Source organism: Sphaeramia orbicularis, chromosome 4 (assembly GCF_902148855.1).
Source record: "Sphaeramia orbicularis chromosome 4, fSphaOr1.1, whole genome shotgun sequence".
NCBI lineage: Eukaryota > Metazoa > Chordata > Actinopteri > Kurtiformes > Apogonidae > Sphaeramia > Sphaeramia orbicularis.
The window spans coordinates 4,571,901-4,596,492 of NC_043960.1; the positions used below are offsets into that span (position 1 = coordinate 4,571,901).

Below are 24,592 nucleotides of genomic sequence, written 5' to 3' on the forward strand. Positions count from 1 at the left end.
TGCAGAGTACTTTTAAGACAATTTTAATGTCTATATTTGATGCTTCATCTTTAAACTCTTTACACAAATACATCTGTACACGATGCCTGTTTTATACAAAGGGAAAACTGTTGAACAGTGATGACGGAGCAGCATCGATACGTCAATACTTAAACCGACAAAATTAGAAATACAAACATGTAAGCATGTCATAGATTTTCAAGTCATTTTTAGACAAATATAAAGTATAAAATTAGTGATTGAAAATAAATTAAATGCACATCTTCAGTCTCTTAGGAATCTAAACAACATGTACAGCTAAGGATTCTGTGGGTTGTCATAAAATATATAATATATCTGACACTGAAGAATCGTCCCTTTTCGATCTGTGTCGTGTAGTCTCAGACGTTTCCTCAGAGTTAAAATTGAAGTTATTTGGCTTTAAACACAGTAGTCTCAGACTACAGATTAAGGCAAATTAGACGTAAAATACAGCAGAACACTGAAGCTGCCAGGAGACGAAAACCCTCTTCTCAGGTTTTATGGAGTTGCAGATATTGGACACAAAAGGCCAAATATTTGGACGAGGAACCATTAACATTATGAGCCTTTTGGTCCGGTCATCAGCGCCGACAACGGAGGTAAAGTGTCGAGTAAGACCATGTCAGCTGACAGTTAAAAACAGATCACAGCGACTGGCAGTGTCACAGCTGTCTATCCCTGAAACGTCCTTCAGGAGCGGAGATAACGTACCATTCAAGCATAAATAAACTAAAAAAAAAAAAAAGAACAAATAAAAGGAAAGTGTTCCAGTGCTTCAGCTGCAGGAACATGTGGTGGGTTTAACAGTTAATCTGGAAAAAAAAAAAAGCCCAGAACAGACTCGTCACAGAGCTTCAACGTCATGTTCAGGCTTTTTCTTTGAGGGGTTTGGACGGTGGGATCACTTCCTGCTGCACGTCGACTGAACCGCCGTCTGAAACCTCAGCCTCAGACTGACTGTCCTGGAAATACAACAAACAAATACAACAAACACACATCAATCTGACCACTGTCGCTTCCACTCACACTGTAAGACACTGAGCCTGTTTACATGACCATAAAAACCCTATAACTTCTTTTCAGTGTTTGGACATAAAACAAAAATATTATTCTGGTATTTATAGCAGAAAACACATGCATGGTTTATGTACATGTGAAGTAACAAATGCGAATGTCGGATTTTGAATGTGAATAAACAATTAATTATAAGACAAACAAACAAAAAAACAATATGTTGCCTGGACAATACCAACTGTCAAGATCATGGAGGGTTTTACGCAATCCTCCTCCACACTCACATGCAAAAAAACCTATTGCATTGTTATAAATGAGCAAATAAACCAGTTGAATTAAAAAATGTTTTAAAAAATCCTGTAAGTAATCAGATAACTGTAATCATCTGATGCGTTTACATGCAGTTAAGAAACACGAAAATCGAAAAACCCTGGTTTAGACGTTTCAGTCCGTTATTGGATTTCTTTCAGACTGCGTATGGACATAGTGACGGTAGAATCAAACTTCCTATTTCTCTTTTCTGCTCACGTTTGACTACATCACTTCTCTTTTCTATGATTGTAACTGTTTAAAGACATGCGCAGATGTAAAAACGCAAAATGATGTGTCCCAATATTTTGTCCACAGCGTTTATAAACATCAATATTTCCTTAAAGTTTAAAGGGAGATTTTTCTTCCTCAGTGAGATGTGACGAAAGTAGATGGTTAGTTGTGGTAGAAAATTATTTATTACAGTTAGAACATGAAAAATATTTGAGAAATTTAGAGGTAGACCATTTAAAATCAAAGTCATGGATAAAAAAAAACCTAAATCAATTTTGAGAGAAATTAAATAAAAACCATCTCTGAGGCATTTTAGAAGCAAAGATAACAATTTAAACAAAAACTAACCAATGATATTTATCCCAATATAAAACTATATTATGTCATTTGTCATTGTTTTGTATCCCAGACCCCTGTTAGAAAAGAAACACCTGAATTCAACGTGTCCACATACTTTTGTCCACATTGTGTACATCCTAAGACACATGTTAAACCTGAGTTCATCTGCTGTATCTGACTTACTCTGTGTTTGAGGTAGGAGAGGTAAGTGTCCCACCCTAAAGTGACGACGTTTATGTACACCACACGGAATTTGGGCGACAGGAAGTAGAAGTTGACCATCTGAGCTGCAGGCCAAACACACCAGTCGGCCTGTCGAAGAAAAAACACACACGTCGTAGGCATAAACAAACCCCACAGAGCAAATATCATTAAAACTGAAAGACGCTTCGGGAAAAAGGTCTGGTCCCACTACCTACATTTTATTCAGTTTCAACTGACTAGTGCCCCATAATAAAAGTATCATCATGCATAACCCCCCTCCCCTTTTTTATTCTGTGTCTTATTTTATTTTATTTAAGATATCTTACTTTCTCTTTTTTATTTTATTATTATTATTATTGTGATGTAATGCTATTTCTGGTTTTCTGTGTCACTGTCCTGTCAGTGTAGTGGGTGTGTAGAGTGCCAAGTGTCAGCTGTTAATATGATATGTATGTTGTGTGTTTTTTGTCAAAAACAAAAATCAATAAAAACTTTGATTAAAAAAAATAAATAGAGAAACAATTCATTTACTTCAACATGAACAAAATGGATAATCTGTGTGAGCCCTTGGTACATCACACTGGCATCTCTACTCTTTTTTATGGCCCATTTGCTTTCCTTCTGCTGTAATGTCATGGTTAGGCACCTTTTCTCAGATTTGCTAAGATTTATCTTCTCGACTGTGATAAACACTGAAGACGAACGTGTGTTTTAGGAGTTACTGTGTGTGTACATTTATCTGTTGTTCTAGATCTGCAGGCAGGAACACATAACATACCTTATAAAACTCCCAGAACTTGTCCTTAAACTCCTCCCATCCGTCGGATAAGGTGCGTCCCTCTGCCAGACCCATACCTGTAATAAACAGGTAGACTGTCAGACGTGCGTCACTGCGAATTTCATCAACACCAACTTCAGATAAGGTAAGAGGCCTACAGAGTGTCTGTGTCACATAAAAAAGAACAGTCACGCACAAGACGTCATTCAGATCTGAAATTTTTTTCTCACAGACAATCTTTGAACTCAATCAACCTGTGATACGACAAACTGTGTCTTCTGTCTCACCTCACTGAGGTCTGAGGATGACCTTTGACCCCGATTTCTGTCTAATGCATATTTCAAAACCTAAACATGCCTCAGTCTGTAAAAGGTCACAGATCTGACACTTACATCAGTAAAAATCTGTGAAATTCTCCTCACCTAAAAAATACCACATCCCCAGAGTTGGTGAAGCCACAATCTGGTCCACTAAGACCTTTTTCCCGACTGTGTTCAGAGCTTTGCCCACGTACACTCTGTCCAGCCACGAGTACCAGTAGTGCAGCACCGGGCCCATGGAGCAGCCCACCGCAAACATACGACCTTTAAAGAAGAGAAAAAGAGAAAAATGAAGAGTTAGCATCTGCCCGTCACTCTGTCAAAATGTCATGTGCTGCAGAACTTTCCCTGAAATAAAAGGAGTTTCTGCTCACGAGAAGGTGGAGAAAAATAGACGACAAAATGTGGAGTATTTAATGAAGTCTGTAAACCAGTAAAACATTCAGACTTACAGCTTAGAAATAATTTTCCATCACAGATTTAAAAAAAAAAATCATTAGCTCATTTAATACATGTGTTTAAAGATAAATCTGTAAACACTGAGATGCATCATGCGATCACTGTTCTAAACTTCTTATTGGATCACTTATTTTGCGTAATAAGGACAAGATTCACCATTCAGTTGAATTAAAAAAACAGGCAGATAAAACCAAAACCGCATATTTCCTGTTTTTCGTCCCACTGTTTGCTTGTCATTATGCCCTCTACATCTCAGGATGGTTTTTTTTCTATTTGTAACTGTCATTATTACTCACTCATCTGTGTATTTCACTTTCAGGCTTTTATGTTTAAATCATTTTTATTGAATATGGCCTGCTGTCTGCAAGCAGAAATGCAATGCTAACTTAAGCAATTAATGCTAATAAATATCTCTTCTTCATTGGTTTACTGTATGTACAGTGCATAAATAAACTGTTACAAACTTGAAACATAATAGGAAACTGTATAATATTTTAACATCCTGGGTCCGAAAGAATATACTACTACACTGGACTTCTAAAAAAACCCTACTATTCCTGGATGGAGGAAGCCAATACTGGAGCACAATCCGCTTGACTGTCTGACATGTTTGGCACATTCTAACATAGACATATTCAATTGTATTTGGAAACCCTTCCTGGACTATACTGAAGGAAATGTGTCCTCAATTCTGTCTAAAGCTTTCATCTGCTCTTAAATGGACATTTTATCATATTATATAGATGTTAATGTGATGGGAATCTGCCTCTATGCTGACTGTAAATCTCTATTTTTGTTTTGACTGTGGGGCTGAGCTCTTTTTGTTTTGTTTTATGTTGTTTTGAAAAATGATAATTTAATAAATATATTCTTAAAAAAATCTGTTACAAACTTAAAAGCAAATGGTAAATGGACTGAACGTATATAGTGCATTTTCTACACCTTCATGGTGCCCAAAGCGTACAATTCCTCACATTCACCCATTCACACACACATTCACACACCAGTAGACGGCTGCTGCCATGCAAGGAGCTGCCAGGCTCTACTGGGAGCAATTTAGGGCTCAGTGTCTTGCCCAAGGACACTTTGACATTTGGACAGTTGAAGCCAGGATTTGAACCACCGACCCTTCAGTCAAAGGACGACCTGCTCTACCAACTGAGCCACAGCAGTGCAAAGTAGCACAAAATAAAACAAAATCAAATTGATAACTGATTTGTTTGTGTGACTATTAATCAGAAACTGAAACTGTATTACTGAGACAACCCTACGACTGGTTGTTTGTTTTATTGTTAGCCCCTTAACGTGTACTAGAATGTATGTATTTATTAATAACTGAATTTCTGTTGTTCCTTAAAAGCCAACACATAGAACAAGATCTGTAAATGAACTCATGCTAGAATTCCTAGATTTGCACCAGATCCTGATGTGACAGTGCTCACATTTGTTGTTATTTTACTGTCAGATAAAGAAAATTCTATATATTTGAATTTAGTACTAAATCACACCCATTTTAACTTAAATGGTGAATTCATGCACAAAAGAATTCTGAATTTGCAGAAACTGCTGAAAATGATCAGACAACTGTAGCCAATGACACACTTGTCTTGCATGACGTTGCATCATAACTTGTAACAGGACTGAGTTAAAGTTTCATCTACTCTGAGGCTGTAAAAGTCAAACTTTAACTGACCTTGGTTAAATTACTGCTGAAAATGGAGGCAGACTCCATAGTTTCAAACATATTTTGAGGACTTTGACCTCTGTGTACAGTGAATATGTGCAACCAAAACAAATCAGTTCTGTCCTTAAAAGTGGTTAAGGTTTCGCCCAAACAGTGTCCTTGAATTTGCGAAATAGAAGGTGTTCCTCATGCATCACCAGTCACTCATTTTTAATATATATACTCTGACATATTTTAGTAGAATGAACAGATGCAGAACAGTTTCTGGGTGCATAAAGATGATCAAACCCATCTCTGAATCTGAGTACACCACAGATGCTCCTCCCTCACCTGTCCTCTTCCAGTCGTGAACTCTGCCCGGGTCCTTGCGTTTTTCGTAGCTCTGCTGCAGGAAGTCCCCCAGGCCCAGCATGCCTCCGCAGCTCACGGTGTTGGTGAGCAGCAGGAACCGGCCCTGGAACAGCGGCCTCCAGAAGAAACGGATGCGGACCAGGAACTCTTTACCCGCCTGGGGAAGCATGTTCGAACCGCACACAGCCCTACCATCCGCTGGAGACACGCAGCTTTCCCCTGTGTGCGTCTGTCTTTACGCACAGAACGTGTTACACTGACATAAACATTTCAATCCAATGTTTACGCCGTTTATTCACATTTACTTTCTATGACCCCGGGATGCTAATGTAGCTAGCATGAAGCTAACAGTATGGGCTAACTGTCTGAACTTAACCACAAAGAACAAGCTCTACTGTATTTAACTGCAGATTTCGGATGATTTAATCACCGTTTAACCATCACGTTCTCATTTTAACTGAATTAAATACCACTTTTAATGACTAAACCCGGTGTCCTAATGAAAACGTACGAACATCATGTGCGGCAACAAACCAACGACAGCAGAGGAGACAGAACTGAGGCGGGTTTAAGGAGCCGAGCATTCACTCTGCGCCCCCTGGCGGCAGGAGGAACTACTGCAGTTAGATGAAGCCTGAACAATAACTTGGACTTAGATGTTGCACAAATTATAGGTATTTAAGTGTTACTCGAGCATGCACCTTTATTGTACTCCTATTCTGATACATCTCAGAGGCAAATATTGTACTTTTAATCTATGATATTTATCTGACACCTTTAGATACTTTGACAGTTTTTCATCACAGTTCTGTAGAATTATAATATCTACAAATGTGTTGCCTGTGATAAACACAAAGCTGTTAAAGACTCCAAAATATGACATGGATTTGCTAAAAAATGCAATACCACAACAGGACGCAACATACACATCAAAACTAAAAATATATGATGATCTGATGGAACCATGTAGATAATGACATAAGCAGTTTTTAAAATATGTCAAATGAACTGAACCTTAAATATGTAGAGCAGTAAAATGAACCCAATACTGACCTTTCTTTCTTTCCTTCTTTCTTTCTTTCTTTGGTTATTTCATGCACGCTCATTATTATAGCTTTAACTGGGGGCAGTTTTATACATATTTTAAGCTGCTTCACTTTTGCTCTCTCTTAAACCGTTGTAACACTTCACATGTCCTGATTGGTAAACTAATAAAATATTATTTATGTTTTTTAAACATGTTTTTTTTTATACCTATATCTCGAATTTGAGTTTATTTATTTGTCATTGTAAAACAAGTTACAATGAAATTGAGGGTTGCTGCTCCTTCAGCGTAGGCACAATGTATAAAAATGTATATTCAAATTATTAAAAACACAATTCACAAAACAACACCACAGCAGCAGGAAATACTTTTAAAAAAGTGCATTCAGTATGAAGTGAAAAGAATATCTCAATTCCCTTTTTATTTTTAATCTCATTTTATTGTATTTTTCATATAAATGTATAATTAAACATTAGATAAAAAACCAAGGAAGTATCACAACTGTAATATTCTAATATATATATATATATATATATATATATATATATATATATATATATATATATATATATATATATATATATAACCTTCATAACTTTGAAAACAACCTTTTCTACTCAGATGTATGCCTGATGTTCAAGGTTCTTCGTGGGCTTGCACCCCACCCCCCCATCTTAAAGCGTTCCTGAACTCACCTGGCTGTGGTAGAACTGTGCAGGTGAGAACCAGATCATCCTCTGGGGGAGACTGGGGACCAAAGTCTACAAGAACAACTCTTGGAAAATCACCATTTTCTGTAAAAGTGGTGGGAAAGTGGAATTTCCTTCCCACTGATATCAGAAGGTCTGGCAGCTTTGCACCGTTTAAAAAATGACTGAAATTTTGGCTAAAATCCACACAAAACTGTAAACATAATGAAGTGCTTTGGCTAATTTATTTTTTGCACCACTGAATCTCACCCAGGGCTTCATCTTTAAAGATGCTGCTGTAACTAAATGAGAGCCTTTTAATGGTACTTGGACAGAATACTATTTCTATTTACCATTTATGCTTTGTACAGAATATATTTTTTCATCCTGTGTTATTTAAACAGTATTCTTATCATTGCATTTTTAGCTTTATATTACATTGTCGTATCTGTATATTATTTTTAAATTGTTTGTCAACTGTTTTATGTAATGTCCTGTTTTTATATTCTGTATTTCCTCTTGTCTGTTGACCTGCCCACAGACTGCACATGTTAATTAGCTCTTAACTAACTCTGGTGCAACTGTGTGACTGTACACTGTCCCTGTCAAATAAACAATAAAGTAAAGTAAACAAATGGACACGTCTATTTTCAGGCTCTTTTCTTTACTGTTCTACTAATATTATCAGACAGGTGAATGTTATTGGGTGAAAACCACTACAGTGGTTACTACTGACCTCCTGTTCAATAATTCAGCCTCTCCGGCTGCGCTCATTAATAATAAACACCAGGTTTAGTATTTGAGCTGAAGAGTTCATGACGGTTGTTGCGGCGCGGCTCTGGATTGGGTAAACAAGCTGTCAATCTAATGCGTTGCTGCTGAGGACCCGCCCAGTTGTCATTCATTTAACGTCAACGATTTTTGCTGCGTAAAGATGGCGGTGATACACAAACACCGGAAATGAAGGGATCTTCAAAATAAAACAAATTACGCGCGGTACAATGGCATTTTATTATTTTATTTTGTTTTAATGACATGTTGGAGTGACGGAATAAAATATTCACATAATTTTGTAAAAATATGCAACTATTATTGGCAAATAATATTAATAATAACAACAGCAAAATGGAGTTTAGCTTAAGTAGCCTGTTGACATGGAAGTTGTTGGTGCTTGCTGAATTTAAAAAAAAGATTGAATTTTATTAAACTTTTTTTTTTTTTTTTTTTTTTTTTTTTTTTTTTTTTTTTTAAGTTTCTGTGCATTAAAAGTCAATAAAATAGGCTAAAAGCACAACATTTTCCCTAAAATAATGTAGGAAAAAAAACTGCAATACTCCTATCTATTGCCTACTTCACCACGGTCCTTGAGTAAAAGTTCATTTCTGACACTGGTAATATGTTTTATTACCCTGAATTATATCATCCAATTAATCATTACATAATATAATTTACTTTTATGATCAACAGCCACTACAGAAAATATGACAGGATGTGTTCTGAACATGTCTAATTATTTAAATGAATTTCTTATCATTTAAAAACACTATAAACAAACAAACAAACAAACAAACAAACAAACAAACAAACAAATAAATAAATAAATAAATAATGAACGAATGAACGAACGAATGAACAAACGAACAAATTTATTTCGAACAAACATGTCTAAAATTAAGGGGAAAATATACATATTTAAAATAATAATAATAATAATAATAATAATAATAATAAGTCTAAGATTTTGTGGAAAAAAAACTGAAAATAAGGAAAGGCAAGTTTATTTGTATAGCACATTTCAGCAACAAGGCAATTCAAGGTGCTTCACACAGGACATTGAAATAAAAGAAACAAAAAGAAACACATTTAAAACATTATAAAAGAAACATGTAAAAGGTGATTAAAAACAGCAAAAAAACACATGAAATAAAAAAAAAAGAATAAAATAACATAAAAATAAAAACACACACATATTAAAGTAAGAGTTGCAGTGCAGAGTTTCAAAATAAACATAACAACCACCACATACATACAATGTGGTGACTGTTGAAAATGTAATAAATCTTCTTCTTCTTCTTCTTCTTCTTTTTTTTTTTTTTTTTTTTTGTTAATTCGGACAGACTCTGACTGGTGCTTTTAATATGAAAGGTGTCTCCGGATGCTCGGTGTAAACTCTCTGACTTGACTCAGTGGTGTTTCTGCGGGTTCTGGACGCGGTGGAAAGCAGCCAGATAGAAATCTATAAAGGTAAGATTTGTGCTTTTATTCATCTCTTCCACTGATCCAAAAGCCTTCATTTGTGTGTGTATTTATACTCTGGTCGGTGTTTACTGCTCATCATCCCTGGCATTAAAACAGAAAAGAGGAGATTTCAGAATAAAGCCTGTTGAGATCAGATGCTCTGTACACCAGCTGTGTCCATTGTGTAAAAACCATCCCAGATGAAGCTGTAAAATGCATTTGTGCTCATATGATTTGTGTGGATGGATGTGGAGGTGAAGTGCTGCTGGTTTTTTGGAGGATCTGTGGTGTGACTCAGGGCCCGTCCTGCAGGAAAAGGCGTTTCACACAGTCCGATGAAACCAAGAAAACTGGACATAGATATAGAATATGTGGAATATGTGGAGCTTCAACAACAGAAATGAACAAAACCATGATGAAAACAGGGAAAAATGGAAAACTGGATTATATTTGTTGTCTGTATTTATTTATATACCTTAAATAAAGCAGTAAAAGGTAACCTAGACATTAATGCAGCAGTAATTTGATCCATATAGGTGGATATCTATATGTTTTCTATCTATATGAACATGTAGACATACTGCATTATAGTCATAGTGTAACCTATAGATAAGTATATAGATACATTTTTTGCTACACATGTGGGTGTGTGAGGACTGTTCATTAGGAATAAAAATCAGTTTATAGGTCCATGTGGAAGCTATTTCTTTCTCATGAAATATTGAATATATAAGATTTAAGAATGTATTCATTACTCAGAATAATAATTGGACTAATATCAAATGCTGATGTTGTTTTGTTTTTGCTTAAAAGGTTATTTTCCACCTTTTTATGGCAGAAAAACCAAGAATTCTTCACTATATAAAACCCCCCCTCTCCATTCCTCATGTGCTTTACCTCATACACATAATTTTAGCATTTTATTGCACTGTTTCTTTTGTAGGACTTATTTTTCTTAGCATTTTTTGCTGAGGAGGATGCTGCTAAATTGTTTTTTTATTATAGTGCAACCATGACAATAAAACTCTACTCTGTTCTATTCTATAAAAAATATAACTGTAATGTTTTAAAGTGGGTTTTTTTTTAGTTCATCACAGCATCTTTGAATGAGTCAGTTGTACAAAATTAACCTTCAAAGAAACACATTTGTTAAATATATTAGGTTGGCTTCATATAGTTACACATAATTCTCTTAATAGCTGAAATAATTGATTGAATGATGTATTTATTTTGAATATGAATGTCAAAAAAGCAGAATTATAAATAAACAAACAAAACATTTAAACATAAGACACATAATATTCTATAAAATAATATATAATATGGTAGATTTAATAGCTGAAACAAGAAAATAATACTGATATGAGCTGCGTCCAGACAGAAACAGTGTCTTGTAAATCTGTTGTGATGCACCTTTACATAAACTGCTGTGTAACGTGTTTGACGTCGGCCACATCTGCCTCCCACCTCCTTCCCTGTCACTGTCACTGACGCATCTGCTGTTTCTCACAGCGAGAAAAAAACACACCCGAGCTTTTCTCCGTAACTGCCTCCAAACACAATCAGGGAGGTGCTCTGGGTCGATATGTTTTATTTCATTTCTGATAACAGCCAGTTCATTAGAGCTGTTGGAGTCTGTGATTTCCCCCCTTTACAACATACATGGAAAACTCACATACTCTCAGGCACGAAACAATTGAATCAGCCTGGATTTAGCAGAGGTTTTATCATCCCATATGGTGCAAAACTGCCCTGAAGGAGCTCCGACGTCACTGTAAAAAACTAAAACATTTTTTTTTTTCTGGTATAAATGCAAAATGCTCCAAATCAATATGAGGTATTTGTGTTCAGAAGCTTCTAAGCAAAAATATAGTGGCAGAAAAAAATATGAGACCATCAAAAGTCCTCAAAAACAATGGTTTTGCAATCCAGTCCTAACTCCTGTGTGTATCATGTGACTAAAACAGACAGAAAAGAAAACATGGAATGTGTAAAAGCACTGTTTTTGTCAGTACAATGCCATAGATATTGATGGAAGAACTGAAGTGATTTTGGTTATTATCAAGAAAACATGTTAAATGGATAGATATCAGCCCTGACATTCAACTACTATGAGCTATTTTTGTTGTTTTCATTATATTTGTCCAAATAAATGTACCTTTAGTTGTACTAGGCATTAAAATGAACAAGAAACTGAAGAAAACAGCCGCGACTGTAATGTCATTAATTGCAAAATCTTTTTAAAAGTCACATAGGAGACAACTAGAGCTGCAAAGATTGTTTAATAAGTTGGAGAAAAAAAAATCAAAATTTCTCTGATTCCAGCTTGTTAAATGTGAATAAATGTGAATATATCCAGGTTTATTGCACTCATGTGACAGTAAACAGAATATCTTTCACCTTAGTCATCTTATCATACACATTTATTTCATCAACCAAACAGTTTATCAGTTATATCGATAAATGAATCAACAGTATAAATTCTTGCTATCTGCAGTATAACAAAATGAACAGATGTAAAGTTTAGATTCAACCACAAATTTTCTTTTTCTTACTTCATTTTTATTGTTGTTTTGGGACATTTGGGATGCACTGACTATAAAAAACCTTTGTGACTAACATTTGGTTTTAGTAATGTGACGTTGAAATGAAAATTGTCCATTTTTCCCATTTATTTTGACTCTCTTCAGTCTGTGGGTCAGAATCTCCATCTTAAATATTCCATTCACAATATGTATCCAGTCGTTAGTTGTAGGTGGTTCTAATCTGCACCATTTTTTTGGTAATAGCCTTTTTACAGGCCGCTAATAGTATTTTTTTTAACAAATATCTATCATTTTTAATTACATTATGAATGAGTGAATGGTTTATTTTTGGTTTGTGCATTAATCGCCGCACACTGCACAACAACAACAATAAACACAAAAACAAAAAAAAAGGAATAGGCTAGAAGTAAAAGCTTATTTTTGCTTTTTTGACATTGAATTAAATGTGTACATCATCGAGCATTCTCATTATAACAAAAGAATGAACAACAAAAATACATCTATCATCTCAACTTAATATTCCTCAATGTTATTACCAATTATACATCCGAAATACGTCACCAAACATGTTTTAGGAATTGCACAATTCAATATCTTAATTATTGTTGAACACACATTATCCAAAAATGATGCAAGTTTAGGACATAAAAAAAGACATGTGCCTGATTTACATCAACATCTGCACACTCACTCCAATAAAGATGAAGTCTGGACACATATTTAGCTGTAATTTTAGGAATTATGAAAAATCAAATTCTATTTTTCCAGTAATGTTCCCTCCAAATTCTCAAAGAAGTGTTTGACTGTTGAATTCTCCAGATATTTACCCATTCCTCCTCCTAGTGTAAACCACAAATTTTCAAGATTTATATAAAACATAAAACGCTAAAACAACAGGCAAAATAAACACAGTAGACAGATCTAAAAACCACAGTCCTGACGTGCTTATCGTCGGACTCTGAGCTGCTTTTAATCTAAGACGTCCTGGATTCACCTGCCTCTTCAATCCAAAAAAATAAAACATCCACCTCCCACATCTCTTTGCTCCCCTTGCTGCTTTCTCTCTCTGTTTGCTGTGGAGAGTAAAAAAAAAAAAAAAAAAAAAAAAAGAAGTGGTGCTATTTTTAGCGTCCCCTCCTCTCCTCTGCATCCCCACGCTTCCTAGAAAAGGAGGCACGTGATTGGAGGAAAAGGGGAAAAATGCCATCTCAGACAACCTGAGAGCAGGACGGCAGCCGCATAAACACCACCACTGCTGCTCAGAGGAGACATGTTCTGTTTGAACACAATGTAAGAACTGCAAACAGCACCGACTGCAGATGTACGCGCAAAGACAAATATGTAGGTTTTGTTACAGAGCAGGTATAAAGCTTTTGTGAAACGATGAGGCTGACATGAGATTAGACTGGATGAGTTCAGGGTTTTTCCTCTGGGTTGTGCAGGGTTTTGGTCCTGTTAGCTTTGTAATTGATGTTAACTGATGTATTTTTGTATTCATTTTGGATCTGTATTAATGCAATATTTACATCAGGGCTCTCAAACTCATTTTCTTTCAGGTTCCACATTTAGCCTGATTTGATCTCCAGTGGGCCGGACCTGTAAAATAATAGCATAATAACCTATAAATAATGACAACTCCAAATTTTTGTCTTTGTTTTAGTGCAAAAAAACTCATTAAATTATAGAAACACTCACTTTTATAAAATATCCAAACAAAAAAGATGTGAATAACCTGAAACAACTGAAATCTCTTTAGAAAAATAAGTGCAATTTTCACTGTCATGCCTCAACTTATCATTTCTACATGTGCATTATGGATTGAATTGTTAAAATTGTGCTTAATTTTCTTTAGCTATTTCAGGTTGTTCATATTTGTTCAGGTTATTCACATTTTATTGTTACAGAACATTTTGTGAATGTAAATATTTTCATAATTTAATGTTATTTTTTGCACTGAAACAAAGACAAACATTTGAAGTTGTCATTATTTATAGGCAAAATGTAGTATTATTTTTTTCACATCAAACCGAGAAGAAAATCTGGAGTCATTCTTTTTTGTCGGTTCTTCTGCTGTTATTATTTGACTGCAGATCATATTGGTCTGTATGTGGAACCTGAACTAAAATGAGTTCCACAGCCTTGACTGTGGAATTTTTGCACTTTGTAAATTCATCCCACGGGTCAGATTGGAACCTTTGGCGGGACGCATTTGGCCCCCGGGACGCATGTTTGAGACCCCTGATTTAGAGCATGAGCGATAATGACTCATTAATGCCAACACACTATTCCTGTTTTATTGGATTATTTGACAACATCCGTGTTCAAAAGCTCCTACACAAAAATATAAATCCAAATCTCATAAAAGAAAAGATGTGGTTTGACAGAAATAGGTACTAGCTACTGTCCTTCTGCAGCTCCTCTGCACTTTGGCACAACAGTGAATGTAAAACACATGCACAGCGTGACAATAACCTTGGCCTTTGCACCAAACGGCGTCCCACAGGGCTGAAAAGTGAAGCCAATGTCCAAGTGTGAGAATGTGCAGTAAAATGAATGTCCTCTGGGGGTCCGTCCCCATAGACCCCCATGTTGAAGAGTCCAACTAAACAGCAGAAAGGAGATGTTTTGCTTTTTTTTTTTTTTTTTAAATGCAATACTTCATTTTCAATCATTTCCCTGTGGTCTACATAAACTGTAAATGCTCTGCTTAGTCTGAGTTCTTCATTAATTCAACTCCACAGGTCCATCTTCAACCCTATTTATGTCTAATGACACGAAAAGGATATTTTGAGCGCTGGCCCTTTAAATGCACATGAGCCACTTCAGGCCCCGCCCCCTCCAGGTTGTTGTGCTTTCTGTCCCGTTCAACCACTTTTGTTCGTTAATACAACCAACAACTGAACATTTTAGGTAATCGGCTCAAAGTTTGGTCTTATTTACAGTTTTTACTCCAGCCGCTGCTGCTGATAAATATAATAAACTTTATTGCAGACACAGGTCCATAAACCACAAGCACACAACATACAGAATAAATAAAATATAAAAAAAATAAAAATAAAAAGGATAAAGAAGAATAAAAAGAATAAAAAAAATAAAAGGATAAAAAAAGAATGAAAAGAATAAAAAAATAAAAAGGATAAAAAAGAATAAAAAAAAATAAAAAGGAGATAAAAGAATTAAGCACATTATAAAATATACAAACTATTGCACCAATGCCGTCTCAGTTTAGAGGTAAAACCATAGCAGCTTTTCAGGGGCTGACTAGAGCTTCTGTAATGTGGTTCTCTGATTCATCCAGGCGACACATAAAACTAAACATCGGTCTTAATAGCGCCTCACAAGTTGGCACACATAAACAATTATGTCGTACTCTGAGAAATGTTTGTCGGAAGTCTGGACCTTATATGTGCAAATGTCGTGACATAATTAGTTATAAAATGTAACTAATTAAGAAGAAATTAAAACAGGTTGTAGAAATCCACCCAATTTTTGCCAAAATGAATATAAAGATAGCTGTGCAGCACCAGGAGGGTTCAAATTCAAACTGTATGAACTGTTAGGGTCCAAATACACAAAGAAATGAACCAAAAACAAATAAAAGTGGGTTTAGACAAATATGAGCTCTTAAACACGCTAACGGTCTCTGATATAACGGTTTTCTGTTCATTTCCCTCTGTTATAACTGCACAGTTGTGAATTATGATATAATGCATTTGTTTGATTATGATACCAAAATGTTCTGATTAATTTGGGGTGTGGCTCCTGTGATTGACAGGTGAGGTTGTTTGTGTATGTGTGGGCTTTGATTGACAGCTAGCGTTAGCAGCTGCTGGTTTATTGAATGAAGCCTATTTTTGTCCCTGACAGGCAGCTCTGTTTTAATTGTGTTTCAACAAAACCATCAGAGGATTCTGTCATGAAGTTTACTGGAGATTAATTACAGGAACTAGATTAATTTAGCTGTTGTTAGTTGATGTTAGCATTAATATGTATAGGATTCAATGGTCTGTCAGCTAGCCTGCTAATTAGCCGAGGTGGCTGTGATTAGTGTTTGTACATTTATAATGTTATCAACACAACTGTCTGGGTTTACATTTATTAAGGAGGTGAACTGACAAAGTGGTGTTTATTATGACAATGTTAGTGTTAGTGTGGGAGGGGTTTTCAGTAACATTTTGGTGTTATTCCTTTCTCTTCTCCATCTTTACCACCTTAAAACCAAGATGGTGAAGGCCATGTCACACATGTCAAGGCTTGAAAAATGCAGTTCACAAACCAGTGGATTCATTCAGTCTTTTTATTCAGTGTTATTTATACCCACCCCACATACACACCATGGAGTTCATAGTGTCTAAACTCTAAAACTCAGTCCAATTTGCATAATCACTATGTAAAAACAGGGTGATATATTGATTAAAATGAACATATGCTGCTCACCTACTGGGTAGCATTGTTAGAAACAATAATAAGTCTGCACATGTATATGTATCCAGACACTGGAAGATTTTTCTATTTGTTAATGGCTGTAAAAGGCAGAAGGCAGACTGAGAAATTTTATCACCACAAAATGGACTCTTCTAGTCAGCTGATTTTTTGTAGTTTTTTCATCCTCTGGTCATAAAGATCTGAATAATGCCCCGTTTCCACTACGTGGTATCAGCTTGACTCGACTCGGCTCGGCCTTTTTGCGTTTCCATTACAAAAAAGGACCTGGAATCTGGTACCCGGTACTACTTTTTTGGTATCACCTCCACCGAGGTTCCAGGACTGGGGACCAGATACTAAAACGTGACGTATAACACTGCAGACCACTGATTGGTCAGAGAGTTTTCTCTGTGACCCACTGTTTTACAAAAAACAGATGCAGAAGTGGACAATAAACATAGCGGTACATTAATCCACATGATAACAGCCCAAAACTACACCATGGTTGGTCGAAGAGATTCAGTCTGTGGTGGCCGATGTAAAAATTCAGACGAGACCACACGCAACGAGAAAGTTTATCAGCAACTCTCTGAACAGACAACACGAAAGTAACGCACCACATCCAGGTATTGTAAAGTCAGTAGTATCTTGTAATGGAAACGCTCTCCAGGAATACTGAGCTGAGCCGAGTTGAGCTGGTTCCACGTAGTGGAAACGCGACATAAATGTACTGTCTCAGTTTGAAGAGTTTCAGATCTTGACATTAGAGTTGGTTTGGATCCTCACTTTTCCATCCACTGTAACATTTGTTATCTGTTTTGTTTTGACGTCTGCACTGTATTTTATTCAGTTTATAAACCAAACAGCACAGCAGTGCAGACATCAGCGCTTTATTGGAAGGGTCAGAGGTCAAAAGGCTGCTGAGTTCACATTTATACAACGACAATAATTGTTAATGAAATTGATTTTAGTTTTCAGTTTTTGTCCAGTGAGTGCTGAAACAGGCCAGGCAGTTTGGAAGATGAATGGATGGAGTTTTACATCCACAATCCTGCCAGAAGTTGAATCATGCTGAGTTTTAATCTGCTGATTAATCAGTGCATATATTTGACTCCTTGTGTCTCACTGGAGATTTCAATATTTTAGCGTTTAGTAGTGTTTACGCTCTTTAATTCTGCTCGCACACTCAATGAACAGATGAGGAGACATTTTTCTTGGTGGGGCTCAGTACATGCTACAGTTTGCAGCCTAATTATTAAGACAAACGGTTGAAATTGACCGACCATTAACCATTTGTGTTGTTTTACAAATAGATCACGTTCCATTTGGTTTGAGCTCGATGTGGCTGAACTTTGACCTGAGGAAAAGACACACTCAACTACACTAATTTATTCAGGATTATTGATGTTTCTGTTCACCTGATTTGTAAAGAAAAAGCAGCAGGGATGTTTACATAGGGATTAGTTACAAGAAAAACTACAAGGATGGAGATAAAGACAAAGAGTTTAGGATTAGATTTTTATTTCATTTTGATGGTTTCATATGTGAATTATTTTGTGACATTTTAACACAATGTCTTATAACCTTCACGTGCTGCATCAGCTGATAGTTTACATTATAGCTCTGTTAACTTAGCTCTGTTGGTCTTGTCTTTCCCCTTTTATATAAGGTTTTATGCACTTTTTTTAAAAAAAGAATTATGTGTATTTCATATATCTTTAATCTGACTCTGAACGACTGCACAAAACTTCCTATGTGTATATGCACAAATGGCAAATAAACTTTTGAATCTTGAATCTCGTTAGCTTAGCTCTGTTTTTAGACTGAAAACAGCCACAGTAAAAACACTAATCATCTGTTTTCTGTTCAGTTTGTGTTGTCTGTAGCTGAACTAAAGATCTGTTTGGAATCCAACAAACAAAGTCAGAACTGTCACAGTTTAGTCTGAACCGTGGGTCAACAAACAGCAGTTTAGCAAAGATAAGAACATCCCATAATAAGTTTATACCTTCATAAGTCTCAGAATCAAACTCAACCATGAAGAAGAAACGCTGACATTCAGCATCAAACTCCATTCTTTACATTTACAGCTGAGTCCAGTGGAGAAAACAACAGCTTCTATTTTTATCACTTCTTTTCTTTGACTCTAAAAGTTGTTTCTTAATGGTTCTCATCCCATCTGGTCACTTTCTGATGCTTTGGTCAAAGGCCCTGTGGTGTTAGTTTTCCTCAGAGTGACTCACTACTCACATAAATCCCTGTCACTGGAAATAAATCCAGTCTAGTCTAAACACTAATTATAACTTTAGCTCATTTTTTCAATATTTGAAAGTAGAAGTACTACATATAACGTGCTACATTTAATTGACTTTGTATCAGATTCTAAAAAAATGCTGAATAATTCCACTATTTTGTGAACACACACTATATATTTCATATCAGTTCCTTGACCTTTAAAATTTCCACCCAGGATTTGTATTCATGTCTCCATCCTCAGTTGTTTTGCTCTTTATTGTGGTGGAGTGGAGGTGTTTTCAGGGTCCGTTATTATCAAACTGAAGGTGGACAGGTCCGATATGAAGAGGGAATGAACAATGAGTGAAATAAAACACATCTGAGGTTACACCTGTCAAAACTGAGATCACAAACAACTGAAACAGACCGTGTTTACCGATACTGTCATGATGTGTATGTGTGGCTTTTTACACAACAATAACGGACTTCATGTCTGATCAGATCCAGACCATCTACTAAGACAGTGGTTCTGAACTGGGGGGCCAAGGGGGCGCGGACACTCTCCTGGGGGGGCACGAGCACAGGACGGGAAGGGAAAAAAATTCACAAAAAGGAGATGCAGCAGATTCAAAAATGATGTTGAAATGCAAGTGGTTGGACTATTGTTCCGCGTTTCCACTGCGTGGTACCGGCTCAACTCGACTCGACTCGACTTTTTGCGCTTCCATTATGAAAAAGGATCTGGAATCTGGTACCTGGTACTAGTTTTTTGGTATCACCTCCGCCGAGGTTCCAAGCGATACTAAACTGTGATGTATAACACTGCAGACCACTGATTGGTCAGACAGTTTTCTCTGTGACCCGCCGTTTTACAAAAAACAGATGCGGAAGTGGACAGTAAATACAGCGGTACATGAATCCATATGATAACAGCCTAAAACTACACCATGGGCGGTCGAGGAGGTTCAGTCTTTGGTGGCTGACATAGAAATTCAGACGAGACAACACGCAACGAGCAAGTTTTCAGCAACTCTCTGAGCAGATGACATGGAAATAACGCGCCGCATCGCTATGACGAGCAGGTACTGTAGAGTCAGTAGTATCCTGTAATGGAAACGGTCTGCAGGAATACCGAGTCGAGCCGAGTCGAGCTGGTTCCACGTAGTGGAAACGCGGCATTACATTCTCAACTGGGGTGGTACCCCCACGTAAAGACCCTGTGTAAGTATCAGCGTATAACAAAGCCCCCCCCCCCCCCCCCCCAATCACAAATTAGTGTTTTAGGTGGGAACTGATGTGGTGAGGGGGTTTTATCTACAGAACTAACCCAACACGTCCTCCACATACAGGTTCGTCGTGTTACTTTTTCAGTAACATACCCTCCCCCCCACAAATTTTTTGGGGGGATGGGGGGGGCGGCAGGAGACTTATGATGCCATTAGTAGGCCTTTGTTCAAAAAAGGTACCTCGTGGAAAATCTTCAAGGTGAACTATGTAGTTGTAGAGATGCAGACACAGACAGAAAAGACAATATTCCAGCTGTTTAGGTTTTGAATTTCTTTCTTTTTTCACATTTTTCAAGCAAAAATGCAAACTTTCTTTTCTTTATGCTGCATTTTGTGGTATTTTATATTTTATTTTAATATCCAGCAGACTGATCTCATGAAATCGCATTGTATGTGATGCCACTTTATTGCATTTGGTGTGCTATACTTACACATTTTCATTCTTTTGCGTGTTATTTAATGCCATTTGATTACGTGTCAATGCACTAGCTGCTAATCGTGCCACCTGCTAACCCTAACTGCTAATCATGCTAGCCACTAATCGCACTAATGGCATGTTATTTTAGTTTTATTAGTAGTTTTATTTTATTACTTTTATTAGTAAGTTGTTTTTTTTTATCAATTACTAGAAATTCAGGTGACCCCATTTTGTATTCTCATGCGGTCCCGACCCAAAGGTTGAAAAACACCGCCTTAACCTAACCCTAACCGCATGAATATACATGCTGAAAGTTTATAATGTATACAATTAACATGCCAATTAAAAGTGGCGTGTTATCTGTACGCAACTGATGATATCACGTTGCATCCAGTGTGGGTTAGGGTGAATCACAGTTAAAAAAATACCATAACAGTTAAAAAGAAAGCTTTATTCATCAAATGTTTTACTCTTTTTGTGGCAAGGCTGTGTTGAAATGAGGATTTAATAAAGATCTGCTCAGTAGTTTCACTCAGACAAGGAAGGAAATGTGTAAACTGTGAATTCAGAAGTCGGAACACATTGTTTTTGATTTGATGTTTGCAGTTGATTCACTACGTCTGCTTTCTACAGACGAGGTATTTGTTTGAGCAAATACAAATCACAGCACTTCACATTTGGCATCAACCGTCAAACTGAACTCAGACTCTACATGAAGTTGACTGTGAACGTCACCTCTGCTGTAGTTCTCACCGTAGACGTCTCTGTCAGCGTCTGGGTAACTGTCTGAGAGCAGGAAGGTGTCGGGCTGAGCTGGGATCAGTTCAGGATCAGCCGTCAGTCTGCAGGAAGCCGCTCGGTCCTGATTAAATGTGCCTCGATCGCCAGCTGCAGCAGCACTTAGCTCCGGATCAATCAGCTCCTCAGAGACGTCAATCTTCTTAAGGTGACGGCTTTAGGGCAGAGCTTCATGATGTCATTGTCCCGTGCAGAAAGTCTCCACTCTTAATCATGATTAATTACAGAAAAAGACCAAATAAGTTGAATGAATAGTTAGATGGTGGCGTTTGGTTTGAAGGATGGGTTCTCAGTGTAATGTATTGTAACATGACTTTATTTTTCATCAATATGTCCACCTTTATGTTTCCTTGTCCTTCAGGGCATTTTGCGATTTCAGCCCAAATCTGTGGTGAATGTGGGTTTTTTGTCTGCACTAGAGGACACCAGTTCAAGTTCAGTAGTACGACAACGTGATATCATGAATTAACAGATAACACGCCACTTTTAATTGGTGTATTATCTGTACACATTATAAGCTTTCTGTGTGTATGTTCAAGACGCGTAAAATACCACACGATAAGCGTTAGGGTTAGGGCAGTGTTCTTCAACCTTGGGGTCGGAACCCCACGTGGGGTCGCCTGGAATTCAAATGGGGTCGCCTGAAATTTCTAGTAATTGATTAAAGAAAACAACAACAAAGAAAAAAAAACCCGGACTAATAAAAAATACATGTTGAGTTGAGAGAGAAAGTCACAATACATTGTGGCCGGGTTCAGATGCTGCAGCTCTTTGAGTTCTTGTTTGTTCAGTATTAATTGTCAGCCTTGTAAATCCAAGCTGGACTGACTGTACATATCCTGAACAGGGAAAATAAAAATCTCCCTTGGTGCAGTAATCTACACCTGGCTTTTCTGCCTCCGTCCATAATAATATACATGATATAGACTAAATGTCGTCTAAAATTAACATTTATTTACAACATAGTATAGTAAACTATTACATGATCAAAAACAAATAAATTTTAGCAGAAAAAAAGTCCGCGTTTTGAATGTCTGGGGTCGCCATAGATTTGTGATGTTAAAATGGGGTCACAAGCCAAAAAAGGTTGGGAACCACTGGGTTAGGGTTTATGGAGAGACATTTGTTTTTCTATTCATCAATCAAATACAATAGATTTGCAGCCAAAAAAGAGATCTGACAGCAAAAGACTGTAAGTGACAACCAAATAAAGATAATTTTACTCATAAATCAGTCCTCTTTGCTTGCAAGTTAAACTGCACTTAACCCTTTATGGGGCACTCATTGAAATACTCTGAAATTCAAAATTTCAGCCGTAGTGTCAGTCTCCCTCCTCTTACCATTAAACATCTGAGCAGCACTCACTAAAAATAAACCCACAAAAATCACTCATATTCACTATTTGCAGCTTCAAAATGTTTCTAAAATCTCACTGAATCACAGTATAGTGTTATAAAAACCAACATTATTCTTGACCTCACTGGTGCACAGGATTGGCCCCGTATTTAATGTTTGTGGAAGTTACCAAAAATAGTCACTTGCCTGATAAAGGAGTAATGGGCGGGGCCTACGCTGATGGATGACAGAAGAGTTTCTATTGGTGGGTTTGACCTGGCTCCAGTGCCGGCTACAGCTTCCACATTAAGCCCACCTCTTCCTTGTGTTATGCTACTGGGAGGTAAGTAATGAATTACACTAAACAGCGTCGGCTACAGCCTGTTGTAGATTCACAGCCTGAGCAGAGGATGTCAGAATGAGTGAGTGAGTTACAGGGAGGCTCCCAGTAGCATAACACAAGGGTTAGGGTTATTGCATGTTTTGTGTTCATATATAAACCTTAAATAAACAAATTTGTTGTTTTATTGGGGATGGGTCACTTTTCCATAAGGGGGGTCAGAATTCCACAATAGAAAACTGACCCACAGGTCATTTTTCCATGGGGGACACTTTTCTATCTGACACCGGCCCTAAGACTTTTGTTACCGTGGTTACAGTCAGTTGTGCTAACAAGTGACGCTATTGCTACTTTCATTGTACACACAATGACAATAAAGGCTATTCTATTGTATTCTATTGTATTCTATTGTATTCTATTCTATTCTATTCTATTCTATTCAATGAAGAAAATGGAGGTTGTGTTTTTTTGTGGTGTAATAGTATTGTGTACAGTCCATAATACTGGACTATTTGCGGCTGCAGCTGTGTATATGTGGCTCCATAGCTCAGGGGTTAGAGCACTGGTCTTGTAAACCAGGGGTCGCGAGTTCAAATCTCGCTGGGGCCTGGTCTTTCTTTAGCAAACAGATTACCGCTACCTTAACTTTCTAAATGTAGTGCAACTATGACCTTTGTATATTGGTGATCATTTGGTGATCCAACCTGTTCCACCAACTGAAAGTAGAAGCAAAGGTCGTGTTCTGTGTTTAACTCGGATGTTATGTAAAGAACAATGGACTATTGACCTTCCTTGCTCAGCATTTCTAGGTTATTAATTTTCCTTTTGCATTTAAATAGAGCGTATGGGGACCTAGAGGTCAGGGGTGAGGGCACTAGAACAAAGTTAAACAATGTGCTGAGAAGTTCATCTATATTATAAAAGGGAAGTGTGTCTTGGGCATCACACAAAATCCATACACAGCTGACGGCTGCAGTGTGGCATGCTAATGTATTTTTGGTCAAGGAAGAGACTAGCGAAAACAGCAAGTTGATAGGACTGATATTTTGGGAGATATTAGTCATTTTGGAATACAGTAGCCTTGCAAATGCCCAGAATCATAGAATCATAGAATTGAAGTGGGTTACCTAGCAACAGATAAACAATAGGGCCACGTTGCCATGGTGCCCAATTTCATGTGTAGAAACAGACATGCCAGCTGAGAGGTTATTCAACTGAAAATGACCGTGGAATTTACCAAGAAAGTAAAGGAACGGTCCCCCGCAGGTCAACGCTGTACTTTACAGGATAACACGGAAACAGCAGGTCTACTGGTTTAGAAAAAAGAGCCCCAGAATTAAAACTACTGGGCCAAAATTCAAATCGTTGTTCAGTTTCTTCCAGTTCACAGTTCATGTTCAACATCCTAAATCTCTTATTGATGTACGTTCTGAGTGCCTTATTTAGTAAAAACCTGTCAAACTTTAATTCCTCTCTTTGTCGTTTTCTGTTATTCCACCTGTTTTGACCTAAAACACACAGGAA

General features: G+C 37.0%; 2 protein-coding genes and 1 non-coding gene across 3 annotated transcripts in view; 2 read left to right on the top strand and 1 right to left on the bottom strand.

The window, feature by feature from the left end:
* Positions 1-6,245, bottom strand: mpv17l2 (MPV17 mitochondrial inner membrane protein like 2). Its single transcript, XM_030133161.1, has 5 exons — positions 5,693-6,245; positions 3,322-3,483; positions 2,900-2,976; positions 2,101-2,229; positions 1-983 (listed from the first exon to the last, which is right to left on the bottom strand). Exons 1-5 carry the CDS (start codon positions 5,880-5,882, stop codon positions 888-890), a joined length of 654 nt encoding a protein of 217 aa, XP_029989021.1. The 5' UTR covers positions 5,883-6,245; the 3' UTR covers positions 1-887.
* A 3,346-nt stretch (positions 6,246-9,591) lies between these two features.
* rab3ab (RAB3A, member RAS oncogene family, b) overlaps positions 9,592-24,592 on the top strand; it is a 57,790-nt gene continuing 42,789 nt past the window's right edge. Inside the window, exon 1 of the mRNA XM_030131792.1 lies at positions 9,592-9,691. The gene's annotated coding sequence lies outside the window, so the exon portion shown is untranslated. The remainder of the gene's footprint in view (positions 9,692-24,592) is intronic.
* On the top strand, positions 23,605-23,677 carry trnat-ugu (transfer RNA threonine (anticodon UGU)). Its single transcript has one exon. It is a non-coding gene; the product is annotated as a tRNA-Thr (tRNA).

Excerpts from the sequence above, each read along its gene's own strand:
- mpv17l2 (XM_030133161.1), bottom strand. The coding sequence starts at position 5,882 with ATGCTTCCCCAGGCGGGTAAAGAGTTCCTGGTCCGCATCCGTTTCTTC. Across the intron at positions 3,484-5,692 it reads TCACGACTGGAAGAGGACAG|GTCGTATGTTTGCGGTGGGC; the intron begins GTGAGGGAGGAG and ends TCTTCTTTAAAG. Across the intron at positions 2,977-3,321 it reads GGGGATGTGGTATTTTTTAG|GTATGGGTCTGGCAGAGGGA; the intron begins GTGAGGAGAATT and ends TGTTTATTACAG.